At 43.1% G+C, this 27,753-nt stretch overlaps 1 protein-coding gene across 3 annotated transcripts; it reads right to left on the bottom strand.

Moving 5' to 3' along the window:
* Window positions 1-9: 9 nt before the first annotated feature.
* Window positions 10-26,201, bottom strand: rbm33a (RNA binding motif protein 33a). 3 transcript variants are annotated; one of them, XM_030099232.1, is made up of 19 exons: window positions 26,009-26,201; window positions 21,703-21,778; window positions 20,866-20,914; window positions 20,398-20,471; window positions 19,979-20,276; window positions 18,004-18,144; window positions 17,694-17,859; window positions 17,343-17,584; window positions 15,823-16,147; window positions 14,649-14,710; window positions 11,213-11,342; window positions 10,362-10,732; window positions 9,723-9,989; window positions 9,228-9,527; window positions 8,174-8,893; window positions 6,285-6,461; window positions 5,330-5,542; window positions 4,914-5,002; window positions 10-4,757 (listed from the first exon to the last, which is right to left on the bottom strand). In XM_030099232.1, exons 1-19 carry the CDS (start codon window positions 26,025-26,027, stop codon window positions 4,709-4,711), a joined length of 3,768 nt encoding a protein of 1,255 aa, XP_029955092.1. In that variant the 5' UTR covers window positions 26,028-26,201; the 3' UTR covers window positions 10-4,708. The 3 variants fall into 3 exon arrangements, with proteins under 3 accessions (XP_029955092.1, XP_029955094.1, XP_029955095.1); XM_030099234.1 differs by having other exon boundaries at window positions 10,374-10,732; XM_030099235.1 differs by having other exon boundaries at window positions 5,330-5,515; window positions 26,009-26,199.
* Between the last annotated feature and the right edge of the window lie 1,552 nt (window positions 26,202-27,753).

Below are 27,753 nucleotides of genomic sequence, written 5' to 3'. Positions count from 1 at the left end.
AAACTTGGACATTGTGCATAAAAAAAGGTTTATTTTCCATCACTTTAACAGATTTCGTATTTCAGTGTGTTTTTAAAACTTTCCAACATTTCAAACTCGGTGATTTTTCAGGATCACAACAAAAGTGCACAAAGATTTCAGAGTAATCCAACAGAAAACACGACGACTTGACCCGAAACATCAGGGGGTGAAGAGGAACAACTTCAAGAGGCTGGATGTTCGCTCATTGTTCTCAAAGAGTCACAAGTTGACTCAGTGTTCCAACGGAACACTGAGTGTCATGAAGCAGGGACGGCCGCCGTGCGGCGGCTCTCTTTCGAGTTAGTGTCTGCTCTGCGAGCCCGGCTCTCGTCACCGAGGAGGCGGAAACCTCCGTCCACCGCGCTAACAAACAACGGCAATCCAGGCAGGCCGCGCTGCTTGATACAGAAGTTTCAGGTTCAATCAACAACAGCAGCAGCAGCAGCAGCGGTGGCGGCGGCAACGGCAGCAGGAAACGGCGAGCAACGGTCAACTCGGTGAAAGGTAAGTCGGAAGAAAAAGCAGAAATGGGGAGAAATGTGGGATGACGATTTTGCGGCAAGCTGTTAAGTGAGGGGAGAGAGTTTGAGTGAGATCTTCGTTCAGGGGCTGAAGGCTGTGAAAACAACAAAAAAAAACCCCGGAGTGTCACGGGAACAGGTTGAGGCAGAGGTGATGAGGCGGCGTCGCCGCGGACCCCCGGCTCCGCCCGCCGGCTAAGCTGTTGAAAAATGCACCTGAAGCGTTAATCCCAGAGGCCGTTCTGCTGAGGCGGCGCGGCCACGCCCGGGGTGGCTTCAGGTCACGTGAGGTGTGTGTGTTCACACACACGCGCACGCACAGAAAAACAAAACACATCGGCATCGTGACGTGTGGGACCATACCAGAGGTTTGACATGCTGCCTTCCACTGCTACACCGACAAAGGTCAGAGGTCATTCGATATCAGTGCTACTGACGTCTGGTTGATGTTTTAGGTGTCGTTCAAGAAGTTCAAAACAGCGACGCACGACGTGAAATGACCTGCTGACCTTCTGGAAACAATGAGACCATCCAACATGAGGCGAAGTGATGATTCTCACACAGAACTCTGGCCCTGATTCTCACCTCAAACATCCTCTGTCACTAAAAGACAGTTTCACTGAAATCCTCGACTTCTCCAAACAAAAAAAATGTACAACTTCTTGGTTTTCTCATGATTACTTCTTAAAAAAATTAACAGGAAAACTCCTCCGACCTCTTGACCCCTGCATTCGTCCTCACACTGCTCTCTCCCACACCTATCTACTGTAGCATGCTGGGAAACATTACCGGCTATGCTGCTCCATATAAAAGCCACTAAAACATGTCAGACCTCTGGTTTGGTCACCAACTGATTTCATTAGATGTGGAGAGATTTCATTTCTGAGGCAGAATCTGACCTGGAAAAAGCAGAAAGAAAGGTTAACTCCAGGAGAAACGCAACATTTCCGCCTCAGGAACCGTCAAGTGGACCTGTCGGGGGAATAAGAAGTTAGTGTTGTGCAGAATTTGTCCCAGCTAGTTTTATGTATCTATCTCAACACTACTGGATGATTTTTAACCATTAGCACACATTTAAACCACAGTATTTAACATCTGACAATACAAGTCATCTGTTAAATCTGTCGGATCAACTCTACGGAGTGTTGTGAGGAAAACACGCCGAGTTCAGTCTAAATATTAACAAGACTTAAAAGCGAGTATCTCTGAGAATAGAGGTACATGTGGATCCAATATGAATCTGTTCTTGCGTTACAAGACACAGCGTCTTATTTCAGGATTTCTATGATCGGCATTGCCGATACGCTTTCAAAATCCACAGGATTTAACCAGCAGCACACTTTACAAGTGTAACCCCGCAAGATAAGGGACAGGAAGTATATACATCGAGAGAAGAGGACATAAACCTCCAGAACAGAAAACAAAACCAAAAAAAAAAAAAAAAAAGGAATAAAAACACAAAGAGTCAGTGAACGGCCAAACATACAAAAAGACTCAAAAGCACTCAAGATTGACAAAACGAGGGGAGCTTTAGGGGGCATTCAGACACCCGGTTTGAACCCCTGCTCTACCGATAGTGACCTCCTCAGGTGGGAAAAGGAATCCCCACCACTTGCATCTTTTTTTTTTTTTCCCTTTTAATTTTGGTGCATTAAGACTTATCTTGACTGACATTTAAGGGAAATACCACTAAATTTGTGAACGTGATCCACACATGCAGAAAGGGACGCAAGCCAATACGGACTTGTGAAGTTGGAACTCATCACTTCTCAAGATGTGAAGTCGGGGACTTCAACCCGATGTCATCCAGATGCACAACTGGGAGCATCGATTAGTCTCAATAAATAGATATATAAATGACTGTATAGACTTCCGAATCACACCGAAATGTATTTATCGCACTTCTTTTAAGTTTAATCTCTCTCTACTGGCGGAGCTGCGCATTAGTATGACATCCTGGTTGCGTTTGAAGCCAAAAGTCCTGTGCCGTGAATTCCAAAGCAAATGAATTCGGCACTTAAATTAAGTGATATTTCCCTTAAATTGTTCTTAAGAAATAACCATTTGTTTTCCGATTTTGTGTCTGAAAACTGAAAAAAAAAAATAAATAAATCAACCAACCTGGAGACTGAAGTGATATAATTTAAACAAAAAGGTTTTAACCTTATTATTATTATTTTTGAGAATCTACGATATGATGCAAGTTTGAACTTGAACAACATGTTAGGTACAAAAGATTTAAGTGTCAAAAACCATCAAAAAATACTTCATCGTGGAGGCACCAGACACATGGACATCACAGAAAACCACACATCTTTGGGCAAAAGTTCAACCGGCTTCACATACCTGCACAGTGACGGTATATTGGCCACCTTTTTATTTTTTTTGTGTGTCTTGTTTTTTCCCTTAAAAACTTTGTGTTACTAACAGGAATGTGGTCCAGTAACGTCTTTTTTTTTTGGCTCTGAAGTAGAAACAAACCACATATAAAATGATTTTTGCCTGGACACATCAGTAAAGTTTTACAGATTAAAAAAAAGGGTTTAGCTTAATACAACTTGAAAAAATACGAACTTAAGAAAAAAAAAAATCAGATAAATACTGAGAGAAAGTTCAGGTATTATATGATCACTACATAGATAATGGTTGGCCCCTCAATTTCATCTGTCCTCGTCCTTTAAATGTAGAAAAATATAGAAATAGATTCTCAGCTTCTGTAAAGAGCGGCTCAACTGTTTAACAAAATGAAAATTTTGTGTAGTAAATTCACAGAATGGCAAAAGGAGCCTAAAGCTTCAAACTGCATGTAGATGACGATTGAGTGATTGTGTTTTATGAGATGTAAGAGAACATGGAACCTGTAGTGCAAGCAGAAGTTAGGATTTTGTATTTTGAAGATGAAAAGCCAATTTAAAGAGGAAAAACTCTTAGAGTTCGTCACCAACATGTGCAGTTCCTAGAGTGATGTCATTACAGTTAATGTGTGTGTGTGTGTGTGTGTGTGTGTGTGTATTAAATCTGATTCCAACTTACTTTGCCTCGCGCCACATGCTTGACATTTAAATTAATTCCTCTGGGTTCCGATGTTGAAGCTAAAACCCGACAATCTCACAAAATTATGACAATTACTCCAAATCAAGAGGATCCTCACTGACCTACACAGAAAAGTGTTCATCCAACAAAAGAATCTTAAGACTACCAAACGCTACAAACTTGCTACAACGTCCAAGTTGTACTAATAAAACGCCACAAATATCTGCACTCTGTCACAGCACACGCAGCAGATAAACACCAGCGACCAAAACGCATTAATCAATTATTTACTCAAACAAAATAGCACGTTCAACAAGTTTAAAAAAAACCAACTGACAGTCAAGAGAACCGATGATACCAACCGATCAACACAACCAGTCGAAAGAGAGATGACTGAAAGGCTCGCTCTGGACAGCAACAGTGAGACTGAGCAGCGCCAGGAAATCTACACCCGCCACAGCGCCGACTCTGAGTCCAAACAACGAGGAAACTGATGGAAGAAACAACAGAAATGTATCAAAGGTAGACCGCTGCTGTGCACGACATCCACCAGGTAGCGCCATTGACCCAAAAAAAAAACTGACTGCAGGCTGCCTGGACTGAAATGAATGAAGACGATCCTGATAAAATGCTGCCATCTACAGAGGGAGGACACACTCTGCTGGGGAGGGAGAAAGACGCTGCCACAACCGTCCTCTGCATGAATGCTCAACACTCAACACTAGTGATGTGAACAGATCATAAAGCCTCTGCGAGAAAAGTTGGATTTTTTTTTCTATCTGAGGGGAGCAACCATTATCTCATGATAGCTTCTACATAGTGTCCGTAAAAGATGCAAAAAAATTAAAAAGCAGTTCTCGAAGGGTCCAGTGCCTTTCCAGTGCTGTTTTTCTACTACAGTCATGTGGTCAAACAAAAGGGCATGCTCGGAGCGAATGTCTCTGTGTTCGCTGGTCCCAGACGAGAGCAGATGGGCGGCGACGACGACGCTGTCCTGCAGCCGACAGGTTTCAGTGAGCCCACGGAGATGGAGACGTTTTCCTGGAGCGGGGGCGGAGCCGCGAGCGGGAGGCCCCTGGCGCCGGGACGGAGCGGCTCCTCGCGACGGCCCTCCCCGGCTCTACCGTGGCTCCTCATCCGTCAATCAGCGACACGTCGATGTGGGACAAATCAATCATGTGCCTGCGTGCGATTGTGATAACAACGTTTGAACCGCTGCGCTCACAGCGCTGCGCAGCAGCTGAAATCTTTCTCCGTCACACTGGACGGACGTAAACTATTAAAAAAAAAAAAAATCGTGCTTTACGGAGGTGAGAGAGAGGAGAAAAGGTTAATTACCGATGGAAGCTCATTTGGAAACTCGCTGCATGCTGGGGACAGGAAAACTTGGCCACCGCTTTCCTCTGCTGGGGCATCATTTTAAACATCTGCAGAGAGAAAAACACAAACTCAACACCTACACACACACACTTCCACTCCACTAGAGGGAGTGAGGGTGGTGAGGAGAAACACAATTATTCATTCTTTTTTTTTTTTTTTTTAGCTGAACCTGCCTAATAAAGTCAACAGAGGGCGCTAAAGCACCACTCAAAAACAATGTATTGTTCCTAATCTAGTGGGTACCATGTAAATACTCCCTTATAGTTTTCAGATATTCATCTTGAATAATAAAAATAATGTATGAACATGTGATTTTTGTATGGATTTTTCTGGGTGGCAGCCGAGCAGCGAGGACACAGAGCGGAGCTGATTACCTCGATGGGCCCGATGGACCGGAGGAGGTTCTTCAGCTGCATGTCTGTCGTGGACGAGGAGAGGCCCTCGATCGACACAATGGACCGCTCGCTCTCCGCGGATCTTTGGTTCTGCCTGGTGGGCATGGGGCGACCGCGACCCATCGGACCGCCCCCTCTGCCTCGACCCCGGCCCGACATGACCACCTGCAAACGGCACCGCGAGGGAACAATCTTTAAAAAAAAAAACACACACACACAAACAAAACCTTTTTTTCTGCTCAGACAGTCATGCTGACGTGTTCAGCCGAGTGGAGAAGATTCTTAGCTTTAAGGTAAATTTTAAAAACGCGGCTGCTTTCCCCTCACACTCGTCAGGCTCCCGCGCAATTGACTCATCATATTTCTACATAGAACATCAATGTCAGAGTATGATGCAGGTGGCGTGCCATATCTTCATACGAGCTGGTGAGTGAGAGATACCTTTCCTCCGCTGCAGAGGAAGAGGAGGGGGAGGGAGAGACCCCCGAAGACCGAGCAGAGGAGGTAGCGGGAATATGTTTGTGTGTGTGTGTGTGTGTGTGTGTATCGGAGGTGGGGGAGCATAAAGGGAAAGGGAGCCGAGCAGGCGTTATGGTGGCTGCCTTACCCTGTCAGTGTCAGTGAGTACGGTAACTGTGACAGGAGCCGGGTGGTGACAGGCGTGCCGAGAGGCCAGGGGACCTTGTGTAGCCCCCCGTGTTACACTGTTTTCAGCTTGTCAATATCACCGCACCTGGCACATTGTCCTGTCTTATTACAGCGGCTGCTCGATTGGTATGTCTCCTGAATGCCAGAGTAATGCCACCAGCGCAGGGCGACTTTACAGGAGACGCTCTGGCACATGGAGTCTGCCCTATTAATAAATATGTTTTGGCGAAACGGTTGCCGGTGACCGCAAACGCCAAAGAAAACCAAGGGCTCATTTATGGCATACCCTGTTCTGCTGCGGGTTGCTCATGCCCCCTCGGCTCGCCTGCGGAGCGCCGCCCGGTCCCTGTTGCTGCTGTCCTGTCATGGTAACCGTCCTCTGGACGCCCTGATTGAGCGGCGGTGCCGGCCAGTTGCCTTGTGGCTGTTCCATCCCCGCGGTGGCCTCAGGCTCCTTTCCACCCTGCATGGGGATGATGAAGGACAGTATTCCCAACTTAATCTCAAGTAGCACAGAAAAGAAATACGAAAAAAAATACACACATTCAAGCATTTTTATGGACGGCAGAGAGAGAGAGAGATGCAAGGCCGCATCTACAAAGCAAACTAAAAGCCTGTCGGCATCGGGGCTGGATTCCTATCAGACAGGCTGCGGAGAATAAAGATCAACCCAACAAGGTGATGGTCTCATTATCAAATAAAGTCACAGCTCAACTCTGTTGACATGCAGCGAGGAATTGAAGGTCGTCTCTTCCCCGACTCGGCAGAAGGATGTGACAGATCAATACGAGGGAAGAAAAGAGGCGATATCTCTGACCTGTCCCCAGCTGAGAGTAAATGGATTAATCCCTCCTATAGAAATCACAGCTCCTGATTGCACCCATCAAATGCTAAGCTGCATTACACTGGAACGACAGCAGCTCGATGTGCACCCCATCCCCCTCCCGCACCCCCGTCCTCCTCGGCTTTTGTGTCTTGCGCTGCTTTGTATTATCCCTGATGAAAATATAATTTGCCTCTTATCTGTATGCCTAAGCCATACAAATCCAAATCCTCAAAAGTGGCAACTTTCTTACACAGGTATTATGTTACTCTCCTCCCCTACCAAGAAAGATTAATTACAAGGGGGTTCGGATTGGCATCTTTTGTCGCCTCGCACCTGAGAGATGGGTAGACAACGCAACTGAGGGCTGACAGAGAGGATGAGAGAGAGAAATAAGTAAAGAGGAGATAACATTGTCAAGCTCCCGTTGATGACAGCAGAACAATGTGAAAGCATCTCAAGCATCTTCCTTTCACTGCAGGCCTTAGCTGGGGTTTTTTTTTTCCCTCATGCTCCCATCTCTTTCTCCACTTCACATCCCATTCCCTTTTTTTTTTTCCCCCCTCCAAGATGCGGTACATCAGATAGCTCTGCGCAGGTTTCCATTAAAGCAATGACACCCAGTTATCTTCATCTGCAGCCAGCCTGTGATTTTTGGCTCGGGAGCTTGATCCTCTGGGATGAAGTCGGAAAGCAGCTTATTTCAAATACTATCACATCCCACCAACACGTCGCATCAGTGACAAGTATAAGTGTTTAACATGCAAGGCTTTGTGGTTTTTCAATAAAGATTAATGTGCAATTAGGGCCACGGCAGGAACTTCTCAAACTAGTATAGAATACCCAGCAGTGTTCATTTCAGACTTTATTGGTGTTACTATCACTCTTATTTCACCCTCGTCAAGGCCTCCATCTTTAAAATGAACACTCTTCTGTCATGAAAAAAGGATATCAACCTTTAAAAGCAGTGATGAGGTGTCCCCAACTCAACAGATAAATGTCATACTGCCCTCTTTAATGCCTACAGCTTTCCGGTAACTCTTCAGGTGAAACGCATTGTACCTTAAATACCAGTTCCCAAAGCTTAAGAGATGAAACTCCTAACAGATCAATTTTGCTAAAATGACACAGACATCACCGTGTCATTCCCATAGGTTAGATATCATCTCAACTACAAAACAGACAGTGAGGACAATCAGTGGCATTTCCTTTAAAAAGGATGCAGCTTCCCTTGTGGCATAAATCCTGCTTTAGACAATCAAATAAATGTCAGATCAAAACCTAAAAGAAGGTGTCAGATTATTAAAGAAGAAGAAGAAGAAGAAGAAGAAAAAAAAAAATTGTGTGCTCACCGCTCCACAAAGTTTGACGAGTCTGACTTTCTGCGGCACCTGCTGGTCGTCCATACCAGGGTTCTTGGCCCGCTGCATCACCGTTCGCTTCGCCCCGGGTTTAAGTCCTTGAGACGGGGCCAGAGAGGGGATCGCTAAGGGGGTAATTGGGATGTTATTTTGAGGACCTTGGAAGGACTGAATCTGAGGACCGGGTCTGTTTGGGGTCCTGTGCTGCTGGTGGAACTGCTGCTGATTTTGTTGGGTCCATTGCCACTGTGGATCTTGATCGGGCCCTGGAACCTGCTGCCCACCGCCTTTCACCATCTGCAGACGGGCCTTCACGTTGGGACGCAGTGGAGGGATCTGAGGGGGGCCGCCGGGTGGATCGACGCTGCCTTGATTAGGGTTCTTCAGTGTGTGATTTAATGGTAGTGGTGCTCTCTGAGGGAACGGTCTGGGCTGCTGTGGCTGCAGTTGCTGCTGCTGCTGCTGCTGCTGCTGCTGCTGCTGTCGCTGCGGCGCCGGCTGAACCTGTTGTAGTGTTTGCTGTTGCGGCTCTGTACCCTCTACTTGTGCAGGACCCGGGCCCTGACTCAGTCTTTCAAGCAGCTCCTTCTTCCGGACGCCAGCCTGCATCTGTCGCCGCAGCTCCTTCCTCCTCAGGATCTCCTCTCTCAGACGCTTCTGCTCCTCGATCTTCATGCGATACTGCCGCGTTTCCTCATCTTCATCGGGGTCCTGCGGCATAAAACATGAGCTGAAACACAACTTCCAGTTTGCACTTAATGAAAGGGGAGCTGCGAGTCTCTGAGTCCTATCTGAAATACGCTTCTGCTGGCTATCAGTCAATACCCAGGAGAGAAAACGGTACTGCTGCTTTTATTGTCACCGAATGAGAAAGCTGTAATCAGCAACCACATCAGTCAGCTTTAACAATTACTGCTATAGTCAATTTGAGTGATCAAATGTATGAAATAATCGGGCTGTGATCCAAACAAACTTTACGCTGCCAGGTTTTTGCATTTGGCTTTTCAGGTTGTTGGGAAAACACTGAATTCATCTGAAGGCTGACCTGTGGATCGGTGTTAGACGGCGTGCTTGGGATCTCCTTGCGAACCACCGTTCTGCCGGCTCCTGGGGGCTGCATTTCAGTCCTTGCAGTAACCTGGCCCCTTCCTCTGCCGCCACCAGACATCCGCGGAGCGATCTGCCCGGGACGCAGCCCCGGTGTTGTCTTGGCAACAGGTTTGATGTTGGCAGCATGGGAGGTGGCGGCGGGGCGGGCACTGTTCATGTTTGTGTTGCCAGGTGCTACGGGGAGCTCCCGTAGGTTGCTGTTGCGCTGCTGCATTTGCTTGGAGATTGGTGTATTCTGAAATAAAAGAACAATCATCTTGTCTTTAAAATCAGTCATATTTTAATATTTCATTATTTCCATTTCCCCCATGCTGGGTGCTTTAAATGAAGGAGGGAACGAAAAAAAAAAAATGCATCATTAGATTGACATGGCGATAAAAATGCAACAGTTAGAGCAGAAGATAGATGCGCTCATATGTTAATCTCTCACCATCCTCTGCCTGCTGGACATGTTGCGCTGCTGGGGGTTTTGAGGGCGGGGAGTCATCTGCCTGGGGCTACCATGCGCCTGCTGTTGATGGAAAGGATTCTGGCCGTGGTGGAGCATGGGGCGAGGCTCGCTGAGGTTTAACTGCTGCTGCTGCTGATGGTGGGGTAGCTCCTGCCTGTGGTGCTGCTGCGGCTGGTGCATGGGCTGATGGGATGCCAGCGGGTTGTGATGTGGAAGCTGGGAGACGGGAGGTCCATGCATTAAGCCCTGAAAGCAGACAAATTTAAGCAATTAGTTTTATTTCAGCAGAATTGATTTATATTTGTATAACATATATTATTTCAACAATTTATGAAGCAATTTCCACATAATTCAGCTCTCAGTGACGACCTTCAGTATCAATATAGCGGTACTACAAAAGCAAATCCATCACTAGAGGGCGCTCTTGTCTATGCCTCCTGACCAAAAGCAGAGCTGCCTGCCATGAGTCTCTGCCCTGAGCTCTTCAGTGGCAGTAAATAAAATTAATTATGTTGGTTGACCATATTAAAGAAGCACATCCAGAAATCCTGGCAGCTAGGAAGTAAACAAAGGCACAAACATCTATTGGTTGTAAAAAAAAAATAAAAAATTACTTACTCTTAGCCGTACCTGCATCCCAAACTGAACTTGTGGAGGGGGGAAGAGGTTCCCCTGCTGGCCAAACGGCTGACGAGGGCTCATAAAAGGTCTGGGCTGGTTGGGGGGGCCACCTTGTTGATTCAAGTTCATGAGTCCCTGGTGGCTTTGGTGGGGAGGGAGGCTGGGTCTGGGGGGTTCTCTCTGAAACAGTCCTAGAGGGCCCTGACCCGGCTGGTTGAAGGATGGGCCTTGTGGGCCGAAGCCCATGTGACTCTGGCCGGGCAGCTGCTGCGGCTGGTGGTGCAGGTTGTTGCCGCCGCTCATCAGAGGGCTGGGGCTCTGGTGATCAAACATGTGCTGCCCCGGAAACCGCCCTGAATCTGGGCACTCTGCAGCCGTACGGGTAAGGGGAAACAACCACAACACAACAGAGATCAGCCTTAAAAAATACAAGCGACTCCATTTCTCTCTTATAGATGGAAAATTTTATGGCGCATTAAACAATAAAAACAAAGAAAACTGCATCCAGCTAAAACAGCAAACAATCAACTTAGTTATTAAATTAGTTAGGTTATTAAATCAGCATCAACACTGAATATTAAATTCTGTTGAAATTGGTAATTGAGATATGCATGTATAGGTGGATATATACATATATATATATAAAATCTCTATATGTATACACATCTATGTACACACACACACACACACACAAACACATCATGCATTTAACATGAGCTGCACTAATAGAGCAGCACCATAAAGCCAGCAGCATACCCTGTAGGTATAGCACCAGTGGTAATGATGAACTGGGTTAAATATGCTAAGAGAGCTTTGTAACCCTCATCAAGGCTGGATGTGAGACTCACCTCCCATAAAGAGTGGCTCTCTGTCCTGAGGACCTTGAGGTGGCTGGTTTCTAAAGGGCTCCATGTGATGAGGGGGCCGCTGGGGCTGACCAAAATTACCAGGCATGTGTTGCTCGAAGTCTCCCGGTCCCTGTGAAGACACAAAAACTCATGAATTATAGGCCATTCTGGGAACTCAATAATCGCAAACAAATTAAACTAATGAAAAATGGGAATATGTGAGGCACTGCATCGGGCAGGGAATGCTTGTAATTCATGTACCGGGGTCATTACAGAGATGCAAAATCTTAAGTTGTAAACATCAATATGCATGCCAATATTAAAGAAACCCTTCAGCATGAATTTGTGAGCCAACCTGCATTAATGCTACTTGGAGCTTTGTTGATAAAGCTTCTAAAAGCCTATCTCTAACAAGGAAAGGGCGTTTCAAGAGGGGATAAGTGCCCTCACCTTTGTTTCAACCACTTCGTATGTTCGACAGCTTTCTACTCATTGCATGCACGCTACTCCCAATCTGTCTTCCAAGGAAAACTAGATAACAAGCATTTAATCCCTCCTTGGAATTCGAATCCCCCTCATAACTGTCTCCTTTATTCTTTTAAGCATCCATCTCTGTTGAAAAATTAACCTGCTATTCAACACGTGGCACTTCCACAAATGGGCGGCTTGCCTCCTCCGAGCCTATTGTAAATTACTTAAGATGCTATCAAGGCCTAATCCATCTTTATTCCACCGCTGTGTGGAGGTATTTAGAGAGGAGAGGTGTTAGAAAACTAGAAGGCCAGAGTCCCAAAAAACTTGCTTAACATAAAGTTAATCAAAGGAGCTTACGAAGACAGGGAATCACAAAGGAGGCACCAATCATACTGCTCTAAAAAGGTCAGGCAGGAAGGTTTGCACAATGAGGACTCTGGTGTCCATATAATACCTCTCAAAGAACACTGCTCATCCTCTCACTTCTAATCCCCGAGCAACAGTCTGTGTGCTGCTCAATATGTACCTGATGTTGGGATCGTTGTGGGAGGATAACCAAGACGAGCATAATTGAAAAAGGCCAAATGTCAAAGTATTTAGCGAAATGTGGAAATTTGAGTTTAAAGGGATGTGTTGTTTCCAACTCTTGCATTATCAATAAAGACTAAGGGTGTTTATTCAAATTATTTGCTGTCACCACATAAATCTCATTGTTGTCATCAAATTAAACTATTCTGCGGAAACAGAACTGCTTGAATTGTACCACTTATCCATCATTAAACCGAGAACATCATAAATCATCCCATCAATGCCATCAATAAGAGCCTTCTACGATCGGTCTGTATTGGGTTCCGGGCTGGTGTCCATTTGTCACACAACCTCCCTGCAAACTCCTTGCAAAAACTGCACAAATGTGCAGAAAGGGAATAAAGCTACTTAGTAGGCACAGAGCAGTCATTTGATTTTTCTTCTGCATTTTCAAAACACTGACAACAGCGTTTTGAAACCATTCATGCTTTACATAATTTGCACTGTACTTGCCACGGTATAGACATCTGGTGTCAAAACTAATTAAGTCTATGGTGGGGCTGAAAAGACTTGCTGTGGCGACCCTTGTGAAAAGGAAAAGTGATGCTTCGGTTGCAACTATAATCTTCCAATAAAAATGAACCATCATCATTAATCTCCACCAGAGGGACGCAACACAGGAGCATCGTCTGGAGCGCAGAAGCAGTAGAAAACTGCATTAGCATTTATGCTTTACTAAACAAAAACACGCACACTGAAGGCTGTGAAAATCTGCAACACGAGATTGCTCACATCAGTCTTCTGAGAAACAGACGGCAGTGAATTCTCAAAAGGTGAACTAAGAAAATATTTAAAATTGTTTCCAGGTGGACCCTTTGCGATTAGGTGATGAAATCAAAGCATATCGCTGAACTTCGAATCTCTGTTGGAAAAGTAACAAGCTGCCATCGTTCACCCTCTGTGATGACAGATTGAGAGCGTCTCCCGCTGTCGGTTTACTCGGAATATAATTAAAACATGGTTTTTGTTTTATTTTATTGATGAATCGCTTGATTGAGATTCAATTCTGGCCGTCATTAGCTTCAATAACTTTGAGGTTAAAAAAAATTGACTGCATAAAGATTCGCAATAATGACTTTAATTGGCACTGGGATTAATATTTCAAAACCAGTCGCCACCAGCGAAAAAATGTAATGCAGTAATACTAGAGGCTATGACCCCCCACTCGCCTGGCCTTTTAACAATTAAATTTGATGGGATGATAATGTATGATAATCATGAGTAATCAGGTGCCCACTGATAAATGGATTGTTGCCGGCTGGTATGTCACCTGCATTTCAAATTGCGTCCTTGGCAACAGCGGCTTAAATGCGATTGACAGCTGGGGAATCCAACACTATGCTGTTCATCAGCGCGGTAGTCTGCATGCGCTCCCCACCCATCTCCCACTGTCTGGTAAGAGCTGAAACACCTTGCATTTGTGCTATTGATCTCCACTACAATCACAGATCCAAGGAAACAGGAATACCATGAAACAGAGTCTGAAGGTTAAAAAAGAAAAGTAAATGAAAAGGCATGTTTTTTTTGGGTTTTTTTTTTTTTGACAAAGATCTACTCGGCTCTGCCAAAGCCTGGCTCATTTGGCAACACTGCTTCAAATCCATACGAATGCAATTGGATGCAGCTATTTCCCAACAGCTAATTTGCATAAATCCATATAAAATGCACTTTCCAGAAAGATGTCAGTCAGCACCAGCACCACCTGATGCCTGAGCATCATTAACTCCAAGGATGGAGTAACTTAAAGTGCTTTGGCTGACTTTCCAGTGAACCATTTCCCTCAATACAGTAATTACTTTAAAGGCATTTGTGTCATCCCTTGGATGGGCGCTTTGTGAGTGAAATAAAGAACCTTTTCTTACAAGAAAAGCACTGACTTAAGATCCCTTTTCTCTGACGTGAAATTCAGCCTTTAAAAATACATGGTTCAAAACAGCAAGAGGCTCGCTCTGGCCCCATCAAACCACCACACCATGTTTCACTAATTCAGATACCGTTCAAAAAAGGTCTCCGTGCCTTTGGGACACAAACTTCGTGGAAACTGAATTTTAACTGGCAGTTTATCCTGGTTTCACAATTCCATTATGTGCCAAGATGGCCAGTCTGAGCCCCGGCCCATCCATGAAGAGCCGCTAAGTCCCGCTACTGCAGCCCCGACCTCAAAAAAAGTCGACTGCCTAAAGCCGCTATCACGCCTTTCCAGTTGTGCAGTCGGGGTCCTATCAGTGTTTACAGATTTACTTTAACAGTATTTGGCCAGGGCAGACAGTCTAATTGAAGCGATGATATTGCCCTCACAAAGAGCGACGCCGACCATGTGAGGGAGGGAGAGAAAGTGAGGTGAAAGGGAGGTAGAGGAGCAGCTGCTACTCACAGGGAACCTCTGAGGACCCACAGCAGGTCTGGGCTGGCTCTGAGCAGGAGGCATCAAGGGCACTGCAATGAGAGAGAGAGAGAGACAGAGAGAGACAGAGATAGGTAGAAACAGAGAGCGAGGGAGCGGGGGTTGGACGGGGGAGGGGGAGAAAAATGAAAATGAGAGGCAATAGGCAGAAAGGGGGTGGTGATAGTGGAAAGGAAGGAGACCATTAGACATCTCCACGCTGAAGGCACTTATTCAGTTAAAATGTAGCTCAGAGTTGCGAATCAAATCTTTACACTGTCGGGCAAAGAGCAGGGAAAATATAAAAAAAAGGAGAAGAATACAGTAAATTCAACAAAGAAACACAAGAAAAACTGTTAAAAAAAAAGACAATCCAGTAGACTGGAGGTTGATGTTGTTGGCGCTCAGCTTTACACAGAGAGAACAGATGAAAATGTATGCAATATGTCTGAAATACATCACACTGATACAAACGCATGGAAACAAATGCACACAAAATCCTAACCACAGGCGTTTCTCAATCCTCAAGACTCCCTATTTCTCTCAGGAGCACAACTTGAACTTGACACACTCTAACTAACACAATTTCTATCTCGACGCGGAAAGCCCATCCAAGGAAATGAAATGGTGATGCTGCCAGATCAAGGAAAAAAAATGGAGGAAAATCCATTACTTGCAAAGGGAACTTTCCTCCTGTCACTAAGCCGCCAACAACAAATTGACATTCTAATCCAGACGCCTCTGAACATGGTATGTGAAGAACGAGCAGCCAAAACAGGCTGCTGTACCTCAGCAGAGCAGTGCTGCATTTTGGCCTTTAAACATCACCTTCCAAACAGAATCTATGTGACTCCATGTAAAGAGAAAACTTACATCCATCAGACATTCGAAAAGAAAGCTGAAAGCTAATGTCAGCATGTGGGAACCTGATGGCTACTATATGAATACAAAGCATTATTTCTCTGCTTTCTGGTTGTTTTTGAATTGTCCATATCTCTTAAATGGTCTAGAAGTACTGGTTATGTGGAATATGCATGTCAAATCACAGTGACAGGAAAGATATAGATAAATTTGGCTATATATGGAGACGTGATGGTTCAAGTCAACAGCAGTAAAACGAAAAATGTTTCAATGTATGGATGCATGTCAAACTGGATTCTTGTACCTTGCACGGGGGCTGATGCCGGCCCTCTGAAGTGGGGGTTGATGTGGATGTTTTTAGGCTGAGGAGGCTGCTGCTGCTGCTGGTGGTGCTGGGGGAAGTTGGGCGGCGGGGAGCTGATCATCCGTTGCGGCTGCTCCATCTGGGGTCGCAGTGGCGGGGATCGGTGGGACATGTGGGGCGGGATGAGCGGCTGAAGGGGCTGCTGGGACAGCGGGCGCCCGTGGTCCTGGAAGGGAAGGGGCCCGCGCGGCCGTGAGGAGTGGTGCTGCTGCGACTGCAGTTGCTGCTGGTGAGGCTGATGAGGAAGATGCATTCGGGAGGGAGGCTGTTAATTGGAAAGAGATGGGGAAACCGGAGAGGAGGGGAAACCAAAACAACTTGTCAAAACACATTACTTTCTGGAAGATTCTGATACTATTAGCTGCAGCCATGTGAAGACAAACCAACAATTTAATTCATCGGCAAGAGTCGAGACTGTATCCTAAAATCCCTTCACTTTGGCCCCTATGAGGATGAAGAGTCCATGTTCCTTGGTCACATCAAAATACTGCCAACAGATAAATGTTGGCGCAATAATTATAGAGTTAAGTGATGTTGTGAATGTTTCTTTGATAATTGGTCAATCTGTTTACCAAACAAAACAAACAAACATGCCAGCGACCACATTAGTCAAATGGTTAAACCTGACAGCGACAGTATGTTGTAAAAAGCAAAGACTCATTAACTGCAGTCGGCACAATGCTTGTGGTGTTGGCATGTCATCCATGTGCCATTAAATTTTCATTCCCAACGATATTGTTTTGTTGTGAATTTTACAGCCTATTATCATTAATTAATACAACCTAAAATAATGCACTGCTGGAGCTGAATGTCATTCAGCCTTGAGAAGAATCTCTGTGAACCCTCTTGGGTCCCTCCAGCTGTGAATGACTGAAAAATTGATACTTGTGTTTGTTACCTGAGGCCTTGGGCTGCGAGTTTAAACAAACCAAAGACATTTATAATATTTTTTTTTATCTACTAAAAAATGAATGAAACCGTAAGAAATCAAGGTCTGGCTTATGTCTTAACTGTTTGTAATGTCATGAACCATCAAGTAAAGCATGTTTTGTCTCAAAAAAAATAAAGTCAACTATATTAGATTGTTATGGGTAGAACAGATACACTGAGATCTGCTGCCCATCCCACAAATGCACTGCCCTTACTAATGTGGGATAATGTAAAACAGAAATCATATCCCATTGTAAAAGATTTCGTGTGAAGAATCATTGTCACAACAATGAAATAATGTAGCAAACACAAAGAACAAGATGCCTCAGCACTCACATGGGGCCACAAACAGTCACATCACTGTGGTGGACTGACTGTACAGAGCAGTTACTGATGAAAAGCTGAGCCTTTAAAACGCTTTCATTCCATTTTAGTTCACCAATGTTTTTAGCTCTGAGTGATAAAACAATATGCAGCCAAATAATTTTCTCTTAAAATGCATTTGATGGGATGACTGGCCGATATGTTACCTGCAAGCCCATGCTTCCCATGAGAGAGAGCCTCTGATCATTCATTCGTCCTCGGTTTCCCCTGAAATCTGACATTCCAAAACCAGGAAAGCCTCCTCTTCCTCTGCCTCCTCGCCCCCCTCCTCCTCCTCCTCCTCCTCCTCCTCCTCCACCTCTCCCTCGGCCTCCATAACGGTTCTGCCTCTTCTGCCGTTCTTGCTCCTCAAACTCCATCAAATCTTGCTTGGCTTTCTCTGAAAGTTCTGTGAATTAAAACAACAAAAGTGAGCAATATTTTAAAGATTTTGGAAAACAGTAGAAACATTCATTGAAGCAGCGTCACCGACGACAACAGAGTAGAATAATTTGTACCGAGTGTTTCTGGAATGTTCCTTCTTTTACTCCCTGCGTCGGCCAGTCGCACAACAGCGCCGTCCTTCCTCTCAGATTTGAATCGGAGGCGGCCAGACTCTTCGTCCTCCTCATCCTCTTCGTCAGACTCTTCCTTTGGTTCTTCAGGCAGGGCTTCACTTTCAGCCTGGTTACAGATTTTTGTTTTTAATGTTAAAATGAATTTATCTTTATCAAGCCTTACGATTCAAAGACATAATATACATTTTCCGCATTATTATTGCTACTGAAGTCACACAGAAACAAATATTGATGGAGCGTCTGAGCATACCTCCTTTGTTTCATAGACGTGGGCTCGCTCTGTTTGTTCTTCATCCTGCTGCTCCTCTCTCATCTCCTCAGGGTCTTGTTCCTGTTGGTCTGTATTTCCCTCAAGTATCCCATCACCATACGAGCCTTGAAACTCTTCATCCTTCATTGAGGGTACAGATAATGCGTATTGATAAAGCGGTCAGAGCGCTTTGATAAGCATCAGCAATGGCTGACTGCATCTCTGTCAAAGCTGGAAAAACTATTTCATTGTGTGTTTCGGCTGAAAATGAAAACATCTACTTATGCTAAACAATGTTGTTACAATGAATACAAATACAGAAAAGAAAACAGAGGAATGACTAACGGGAATACAGCATGATTCAAATATAATATACGATGCAGTTAGAAAAAAGCAAATACAAAGTTTCGAATAAAAAAAAAAAAAAAAGACGAGAGAAATCATTGACAGTGTACACAATAAAATGTTATGGTGAGGATTTTGGGGAGGCACCAGGCCAGCCCCACCCCTTCCAGACTCAAATTACCATAACAGTGGGAGCAAGGCTTCATTACTATTCCTGACAGCATTTGAAATTCAATGAGATGTAAATGTTTGACATGATATACAGAAATGCAGGCGCAGATAAAAACACTCCTCCCCGCTTCAATGATGGTGAAAATATCATTGACTGACTTCTCTACAAATCGCTCTGTTACTGGCCGCACTGCGAGCTCATGCCTCCGCGTTCGAAATGTGGCAGAGATGCAGACATTTTCAGAGATGACAAATCAGTTTACCGACACCACAACAAGGTTTCAGCACGAGCCGGGATGCAGTCGGCTTGTGCTATCCCAAATGCTCATCTCAGTCAGACATTTTCCAAGCAAAGAGTGACATAGGATGGGATAGGAGTTGGTAGTTATTCTACAAAATCAGCTGCAAAGCCAACACAACTAGCTAAATAAAGTCCAACAATGGTGTTTGGTGTTGTGCTCTATTGGCCTGTCAACATCAGCACATATAAATGCACAAAAGGGAAAAAAAAAAACAAACAAACATATGCATGGACAAGCTGCCAGAAGGGAACACAACAGCTTAATCCGTTAAACTGTTCCACATAATGTTCAATGAATACCACAGCGAGCAAAATGTCAAGGCCAGCCAGTTTAGCGACCTTGTAAACAGGTATGATGATGATTCAAATACACATCTACACCTGCAAAAATTACCCAAAATCTAAAATGGGCAGCCACTTGTGCTAAGAAGGTCAACATCTTATCTTTGTTTGGAGAAGGGAGGTAAGCTAATATATCTCTGTCAGGTGCCAAACACAATCACACCATGGTAAATGGACCATAACAGGCATTTGCACATGGATCTAGCCTTATCTTTGATCCTCTTAGCTCGGGCAAAGAGGAAAGGGAAACGAATAAAAGAGAAACTCACATCAATCATTAGAAAACTGTATAGGGTGTCCTCGGCAAGGTCAATAATCTTTTCACCTGCATGAGACTTTATCAGATCCAGTCTAAAGCGGGAGATAAAAGCCCCCCACATTAACCTCTGCCGATTGGCAGCACATCTCCTCAACACAAAGCAGCTTCTTACTCCCCTAAAGATACAGGGCCCAAGGTCACAATGGCACGGGGATTTGGAGGCGACAGCACAGCATTACCTCGCGCCAAACAAGCTGTCAACAAAACTTTGTCAGCAAGATGGAGAAATTAACTGGCAGGAAGTGATAATGAATCTAATCCTCGCCTGCCCCCAAAAAAACGCAACCGACATCTCCTTCTCCTGAATAGATTTTCAATCCTGACTGTCCCTTTACCCAGACAAGAAAACTGACATTATCTCTTTTGCACAATGGAGTTGGGACAGAAAGGGGAGTGGGAGAACGGATGTGTGAGATGTGTGAGATGTGTGTGTGTGTGTGTGTGTGTGTGTGTGTTTGTGAGCTTTTACGTATGAGTAAGCAAATGTGAGAACTCACTTGAAATTCACCATCGATGGGCTCATTGATTTCAATGTCTAGCACTTCATCCTGGTAGCCATCATCAGCCAGCTCCCCAGTGTAATCCACTTGGTCTTCGGGCATCTCCGCGGTGTCCTGCTGGCCGTACTCCTCTGTAAACGCCTCTTCCTTCTCTTGCTGGTATCCCTCCTCCCCCTCATAGCCCTCTGCTCCCAGGTTCACAACGTCATCTGTGTAGTCTGCTTCCTGCAAGTTGTCCTGCTGCTCATAGGATGTACCCAAGCTGTAAGTGGCATTGAGGCTGACATCCTGACCGCTGAAAAACAAACAACAAGCAAGCATGCCAGTAAATCCTCACGAAGCACCCAAGAAGAAATTGAAGAAAAAGTTGGCTGGAACTTGGAAAATAAAAAAAACTTCTACAAGTATTCACTTACGTCATGTTCAAATCTTCATCGTCACTTTGAAGGAGGTCATCATTCAGCTCTTCATCTGACACTTCTGATGGATTCTGAAAACAAAAAAATACAATTCACAATGTGCCAGTATAAAAGGGTGTGTGTATGTATACTCAAAAGGTGTGTGCATCTGAGGCAGGGGACCACCTCCAACCCCAAAGGATGCTCTATTCCCATGTGGTGAAGGCAATCTGGGCAGGTCGACACTGTGCTTTTTTGTCCACTGTACTTCCTCCTGCTTCACATCAACACTTCCCCCTGTGGAGGAGCCACCTGCTCCAAATCCACTGCTCACAGCTATTTGCAAAATGTTCTACCAACACTATCATCTGTTATTTTGAGGGTTTATATTTATTCTTGAATGCAGGGATAACAAGCATTTTTTCTTCTTTCGAAGCATAAAACCCACACAAGAATGACAATTCAAGTAGTTTTGGTTCTTCTTACCTTTTTACCAGACAGCCAGTCCTCATCTAACAAATCCTCTTCCAAATCACTGCCAGAGAGAAAAGACAGTCAATAACAAGTTAGCAAAGTAAGAAAAAAAAATGCATCTATTTATATTCTTTACAGCAGATTCTACTCGGCTCCTAATGGTGCAGAAATTCTCCCTAGTCTAATGTCAGGTCAAATGTTTTTTTGGGCAAATTGCAAGCATGAACCAGCCAGAAAACATTTCCATAATTGTGATATTCATAGTTGATAATCATATTGCTGAGGAGTAATCTTGTTCCTGTGCCAGATATCACTGCCTGTTTCCACTGTGGTACATAATGTGCTTTCCTTTCATTTAACAGTCTCAGAGCTTGGCCAGTAAGCAAAAGCAATAACTTCACTACTCCAAAATATCTCAGGAGAGAAACGTGATATAAAGCAAGAAATGTATTTTTAGCTTGACAAAAAATAGCAAAAGGTTATTAATACAAACCAATAATGTACGCTCCATGCTACTTTTTAACTCTCCTTCATCATACATGTCAGAAGCTGCACTTATCTGACCAAGGCTACAGATCCACTGTACTTCCAGTCTGGTCAACAGATTTCAGAGCTATTATGATGTGAAAGAAGGCAGTGTGTAGAAAGTTTAATGTTACAAACTGTGAAGCCATGCTTAGGGTTTAGTCACAAAGAAAAAGAAAGGGCAAATTTTTTTTGTAACTCGTTATTTACCTTGTGTTCATAAGAATTAAATATTCCATTAGGATGGTTAATACTACTGACAATCACATGTTATCAAGTAAATACAGCACTGTCATGATATGGGAAAGTGACACCAGATTTTACCTCTCGGGATCACCTTCTCCTCTCCTCCTGCGTGACCGTTCTGCACCGGGTTTGTCATATTCATCAAAGTCGAAATCTGCAACAAAGACAGTTTTATTTAAAATGGCTATATAAAAAAAAAAAAAGGTACAATTTGTCCAATAGAAAGACACTGAACATGCTTCTTGTGCCAAACCCCTGTGAGGCAGTTACACAAACACCTGCAAAAGTGGAGATGGCGATTTGACTGCATTTTTTACATATTCGGAAACTCATATTATCATCTTTTAGATTGAACGTAACGCACAAACAAAACGCTCATTTATTCATCCGTCACAATACAACCTCCTGTTGGATAACCGAGTGATAGTGATCAACAACAAACCTTTGGCCTCCTGTGAGCTGACACACACTCAGGTGTATGCTGCTTTGTGACTACTTAACATTCGTAACAGTGGCTCAGCTCAAGGGAGCTCAGTAAATAGCAGATAAGGCAAAGGGCGACCTTTGACTCCCAAAGGACCACACCACATCTATGGGGTAAATAAAAAAAAAAAGGGGGAGAGGGAAAAACAAAGAGCCTCTCAAGTTCCCTGAAAGTGTTTATCACTTAAAAAAAAGAAAAAAAAATGGATGGATTAAACAATAATCCTCTGCAATCACATAAAAATAAGTAATTAGATGAAGATCATGGCATTTCAAAACCCTTATTCATAATTTTTTACAAGCCAACTACTGACAAAAAAAATCAGTCATGGCTCTTGAACTAGTGAATGTTTCATTGATTTATCAATATAATGATCTTAACTATAACTGAGGCTGAATTGTCATGATAATAAGACACTTCATAGCATGGATAACAAGTTGAGCCTAATTTTATTCTTTATATAGTACTAGAACATTATTATTAGATATAGATCTCAGGTGAACATGTAACAGATCACACCACAGTGTCACTGTTACTACAACATTCAATCTCTCAACTTTTGGCTCATTTTTTGTAAGAACTCACTATCCTAAACCAGGTCTGGACAATAATTCGAGAATAATATATATTGATCGAAAGACGGGTGGTGTGACAAGAAAAAACAGGATTGACAAAAAGTTCAACAGAAAAAAAAATTGTTTCATGATAGCCGATCATGAAGCCCAATACTAATCATTACTTCCTCGCAACCAATCATAAATGCAGACCCAGGCACGCCACGCCACCAAGCCCCGTCCCTCTCAAACCACAACAGAGCACGTGCAAAAGACGTCACAGCAAGGAGAGATGGAGGAAACTATCCTTAAAAAAGTTCTAGTAATTCACCAGCATGACCATGTTTACGCTCTGAAGAATGTTTACCATACTCTAAAGAAGCCATGGAGGATTTAAAAGACATCTGTCATGGGCCAGACGCTCCGGGTGGGGCTGAAATCCTGCTCCCTCCGTATAACGGCTATACAGAGGGAGTCTCGCCCGGAGTCCCACACCTGGCTGCTCCGACAGGAGCTGATATATCTCCGTTAGCTAGTGCCCAGCCGGCCAGTGTGGAGTTCTCAGAACTCGTGTGTGTGGCAAGGCTTCCTCACTGATCTTTGTTCTTGAGTGGAGTTTGTTTATATGGTATATGGCTTGTGTATTCTTTATTAAAGGTAGGTCATTAGGCAATAGCATACAATGACCAGGGCTGCACTTAAAATATGTATTGTTACATTTTTTTTTATTATCAATAATCATCGATATTGATCAATATGATTTTTTTTAGCAGTATATTTTTCTGCATCGTCCAGCCCTATTATAAACTACTTTAAGTCTCAAATTACAAAGTCTCTAATTTCTGTCACTGTTTGTATCATCAGTATTGATTCTTAACTTTTGTCACTATTTCTTTCAAAGCTTTTTTCACTCATTTCGGCAAATGCAAATAATGACCAAAATGAAAAAAATCCGAAGATGACAGAGCAAAAGGTCAGCAGAAAGAGACAGTGGGTCAGTGTGTTCCTCTAGAAACCTGTAAAACTATTTATTTTCTGTTTTCTCTCATATAGCAAACTGTTTCTGCGCCCATGCATTCGCCTGAACATAATAATTATAATAACAATTTTGATTTTAAATAATTCAAGCCTAATATTGGAGTTCGTTTAATTTAAACAGAGCTATTGTTGTATTCATAAACAATTATTGTGATTAAAACCAAGAAACGCGGGAGAATAAAGACTAACACTCAGAAGAGGTCTTGAAACTTTCTGCCGGGCTTATACTGAGATTTCACAAACAACCCTGATTATAAGGACTTGTTGGGTTTCATTAAGCCTAATCACCACCGAATACCTGAACGCACTGTTCCAAACATAGGAGCATTTTGTTTTTCTATAAATCCTAAATGTCTGTTTTAAGGTGGTAGTTCAATAGCAAAATGCTCTGAAATTATACACAGAGACCTGTGAACTGATTCCTGACATCAGGGGGCAAATGAATTCCTGTATGGAAGCACCAGAGTTAATTTTACATCATGAACACTGGGATAGGTGTGTGAGTACGAATGCTGCAGTATCTGTCCACCAGTCTGAAACCCTACATTCACTGCTACCACCACTTGCTCTGTTGTATAAATGGTTCAAGACAAAACAGTCTTCCCACACACACTAGTTTGCTCCTGATATCTCTTGAAAAACAGAAAAGAACCTAAACACTTAAGCTTGTTTCTTTCTGACTGAAGATTACAGCCAAAACAGGTCAATGTCAGAGTTCAGCTGTTTGAGAGTAGAGAAAAGTCAAAGAAAAGAGAGTGCTTGTGCATTTAAAAATGTAATTTAGTAGGAAGGTAAGCAATACAGAAAGTTTGAGCTACAAATCTAATCATATCATCAGAATTCCTCTGAACATAAGTGGGTCTGAGTCAGCATGACCATGACCATAAGCTATTTTATCTCTGCACTTGCATATGCTTTACTGAAAACAACTCAGTCGGTAGATCCAAACGTTTGGGTTATCGTCCTGGTATAGCAACAATGTTTTTTTTTCTTTCATGCAATGCAGCCTATTTTGGTAGATTTAACATTTGTAGTCAACCACAAAGAATCCACAGCATAGTGCAGATATTAGAAGACAGGTACCGTTACTAAAAAACATCCAACATTTGATAACTTGCATTTGTGGTATGCAATATTTGAGTATAAATTATCTGACGTTGACATTGCACTAATAAGTGAATTATTAGGAGCTCAAATTTTGACATATTTCTAATTTCACTTGCAGAAACCATATAAAACACAGCTAAAGTGTCCTGCATTCTGGAGGGGACACTGACTCTATTTACTGATAACTAGTGCTAACTCAATATTCAATGTAATTACTCTGTTGCAGCAGCTGTCAGCTTTTCCTATCAATACTCTTAGCTATAGTTAAATTGTACTCTTTTTTTTTTAATCAATCATGTATGAGGCTGTGTGGCTCATTGCATTCTCAGTCGGTGGTCCTTGAGTTAGTCAGGTGTTAAATGGGACATTTAAATTTTACAAAGTCTATCTTATAGCAACCACATGAGATCTGCGAGTTCATAAGCATATTTCACGAACTGCACCACCTGATTATTTGTTCGGATTGAGAGAATGAGAGGTGTGAAGGCTCCTCTGCACGCCGTCATGCCTGATGACATAACTAGACTTCAAAACTAGAAAGGAAAAGACTCACACAACTTGTTCTTATAAGGTGGAAAAATCAACGTTAAATTCTTAATGGCACAACTTAGCACTTACGTTCCCTTACTGGCACTGATCAATAATTTCTAACTTTGTTATGAAATTATAGGAGTTGTACACAAAGACATAATGCCATTTGGTGCGTTACGATTGCTCCAGGTGTGAAATATAGTGCAGGGACTTGACAACAGCATGTTAGCAGCTAGCTTACATGCAAATACTCCACTAAACTGCAAGTACAACTCAAATTAGATTTTAAGGTTTAATATTTAACTCCATTGCCAAAGCTTGTATTTTTAAAGCTCGCTATTACTACAGATATTTGTTAAATCTTTATTTGGGAACGCATAAAGCGATTTGACGCTAATTGTGCAACGCGTCATCGTTTATTATGTTAGCCGCTAAGCTAGCATTCACTAACATCTATAAAACGTTGTATCAACTGTGAAAAGGCTGGCGACTCTATCAACTTATGTTTCAGTGAAGCCCTCTTAAAAGATCAAAACCGATGCCTCTTGTGTGGCCTCTCGTCACTGAGATCGTGTTTTGAACCGATATTATTACGAGTGAGCGACGTTAGCTCAACTTAGCTCTGTGGCTAACTTAGCATCGTCGATGAAAACCCGCTGGCGGGACTCACCCTGAGCGCTGGCTGACATGGTGCAAGGCTCGTCCCGCTTATGGCCGCACTACAGATCTGCTGCACGCATTTAATCTCATCTACTTCAACTTAATAACCGTGTAAAAACATGTGAAACCGAGCTAGGGCACAGCTTCACGGCGGCAGACGTGTATGTTCACGGCCAGGACACCAACATGGCAGAGAGGCGTCTGCTGCGATGATGCATTGTGGGAGGAGAAACTGCTCCCTCCATCTGTGAGCTGCAAAAGAAAAGGACTGTCTGTCTCAGCTCAGGTAAACATCACTGTAAAGATACGGCGTGAGTCTGCTACTGCATGCAAACCATTGCATTTTCTACACTCTTATGGAAAAAAGAAATTAAAACATCAGCTGATGCGTGTTAATGCATGCAGCTGCTTTCAGAAACAGCAGTATTAGAGATTAAATCAGACAAACCTGCAAAATAATCTGGATGATGAGTGTATATTTGTTTTGTGATGTTTTAGGTTAACCTAAATCCAACTCAGCATAAAGTCACTTCATTTGATCATCTTTCCACAGGTTCAGGAACTATCCTTTGACTTTGTTTTATCACAGTAAAAGGATAACAGCCACCAGATTTAAAAGCTAACTAGACACTATATGCAATTTGAAATGCCACCAAAGTCTTATATTGTTATTCTTTGCTCATACTATGTATATTATCTAAACCCCGAGACAAATATCCTTGTGCTCTTCACTTTATCTGTTTTCAAAGTATTGTGCATCAGTTTTCCCCTCAGATTTAAATATTCAATATTTTAATTCAATTTTCATCAACATTTTGGAAAGAACATGCTTCAGCTGTTAATCTTGCCCTCTAACCTCTTTGCTATTTTTTCAAGGTTTTTCAATAGAAGATTTAAACCTTTTATGTTGAGGAAATCCTTCCTTTTATTTCCATTTTTACCTCTTTACATAAAAGTGTATTGATGGAGGATTCTATTTATCATACATAATCTTTGTTATAATAAGATTTTGAGTATTTTTTTTTGGGGGGGGGGCATTGTCGATTATACCTTTCAATACTGTCTTAAACTATTTTCCATTTTTCTCTGGTGTTTTAATAGATCTCTTTGTGTGGATAGATAGATAGATAGATAGATAGGGAATGCATATCAGTCCATAGACAGATTAATAAAGTAATCCATAATAAGAAAACATGTATTTCTTTCGTGCTTTACATATTTGTGAAAGAGAACTCCAGTGGGCGAGATTAAAAAAAAATCCAGCAAAAATGTAAATATCAATAGTTCATAGAATTTATTTTTTCTGTTCTTCTCCGAGACCATGCCCTGTAAAAAAATTTACACTTGGCCTGGGAACATCTTATCCTTTCAATATAGACACTTATTTTTTCTGAATTTCCACCATGAAGGTGGAGATAGAGGTTCTTGGGCCACACTGCTTAACACTGCTTACTTTCAACTGGTTTTCAGCTCTGACCTGCTCCAGAACTACCAGGAACGTTTTTCTGCTACTTCACCTGCTTCTGTATGCGCAGATGCTTTTCTCCATTTCTGCAATGCTAAGAGCTTTTAACCGTCTACCAGATGGACAGGGATGAAAAACTCTTACAACCAACTTCCAGTTCCATCACCCACCCCTCAGTTTGCCCCTCATCTTCCCACAGGATCATTTTATTCTAAGGTCCTCCATCGCAGCCAACATTCGTTTTTTTTCCTGCAGGAGACCTGTTTTTGATCCTGGTAATGGGAGCTTCT

The sequence above is a fragment of the Salarias fasciatus genome, chromosome 9 (genome assembly GCF_902148845.1).
Source record: "Salarias fasciatus chromosome 9, fSalaFa1.1, whole genome shotgun sequence".
Lineage (NCBI taxonomy): Eukaryota > Metazoa > Chordata > Actinopteri > Blenniiformes > Blenniidae > Salarias > Salarias fasciatus.
This window is presented reverse-complemented; position numbering and strand designations above follow the sequence as displayed.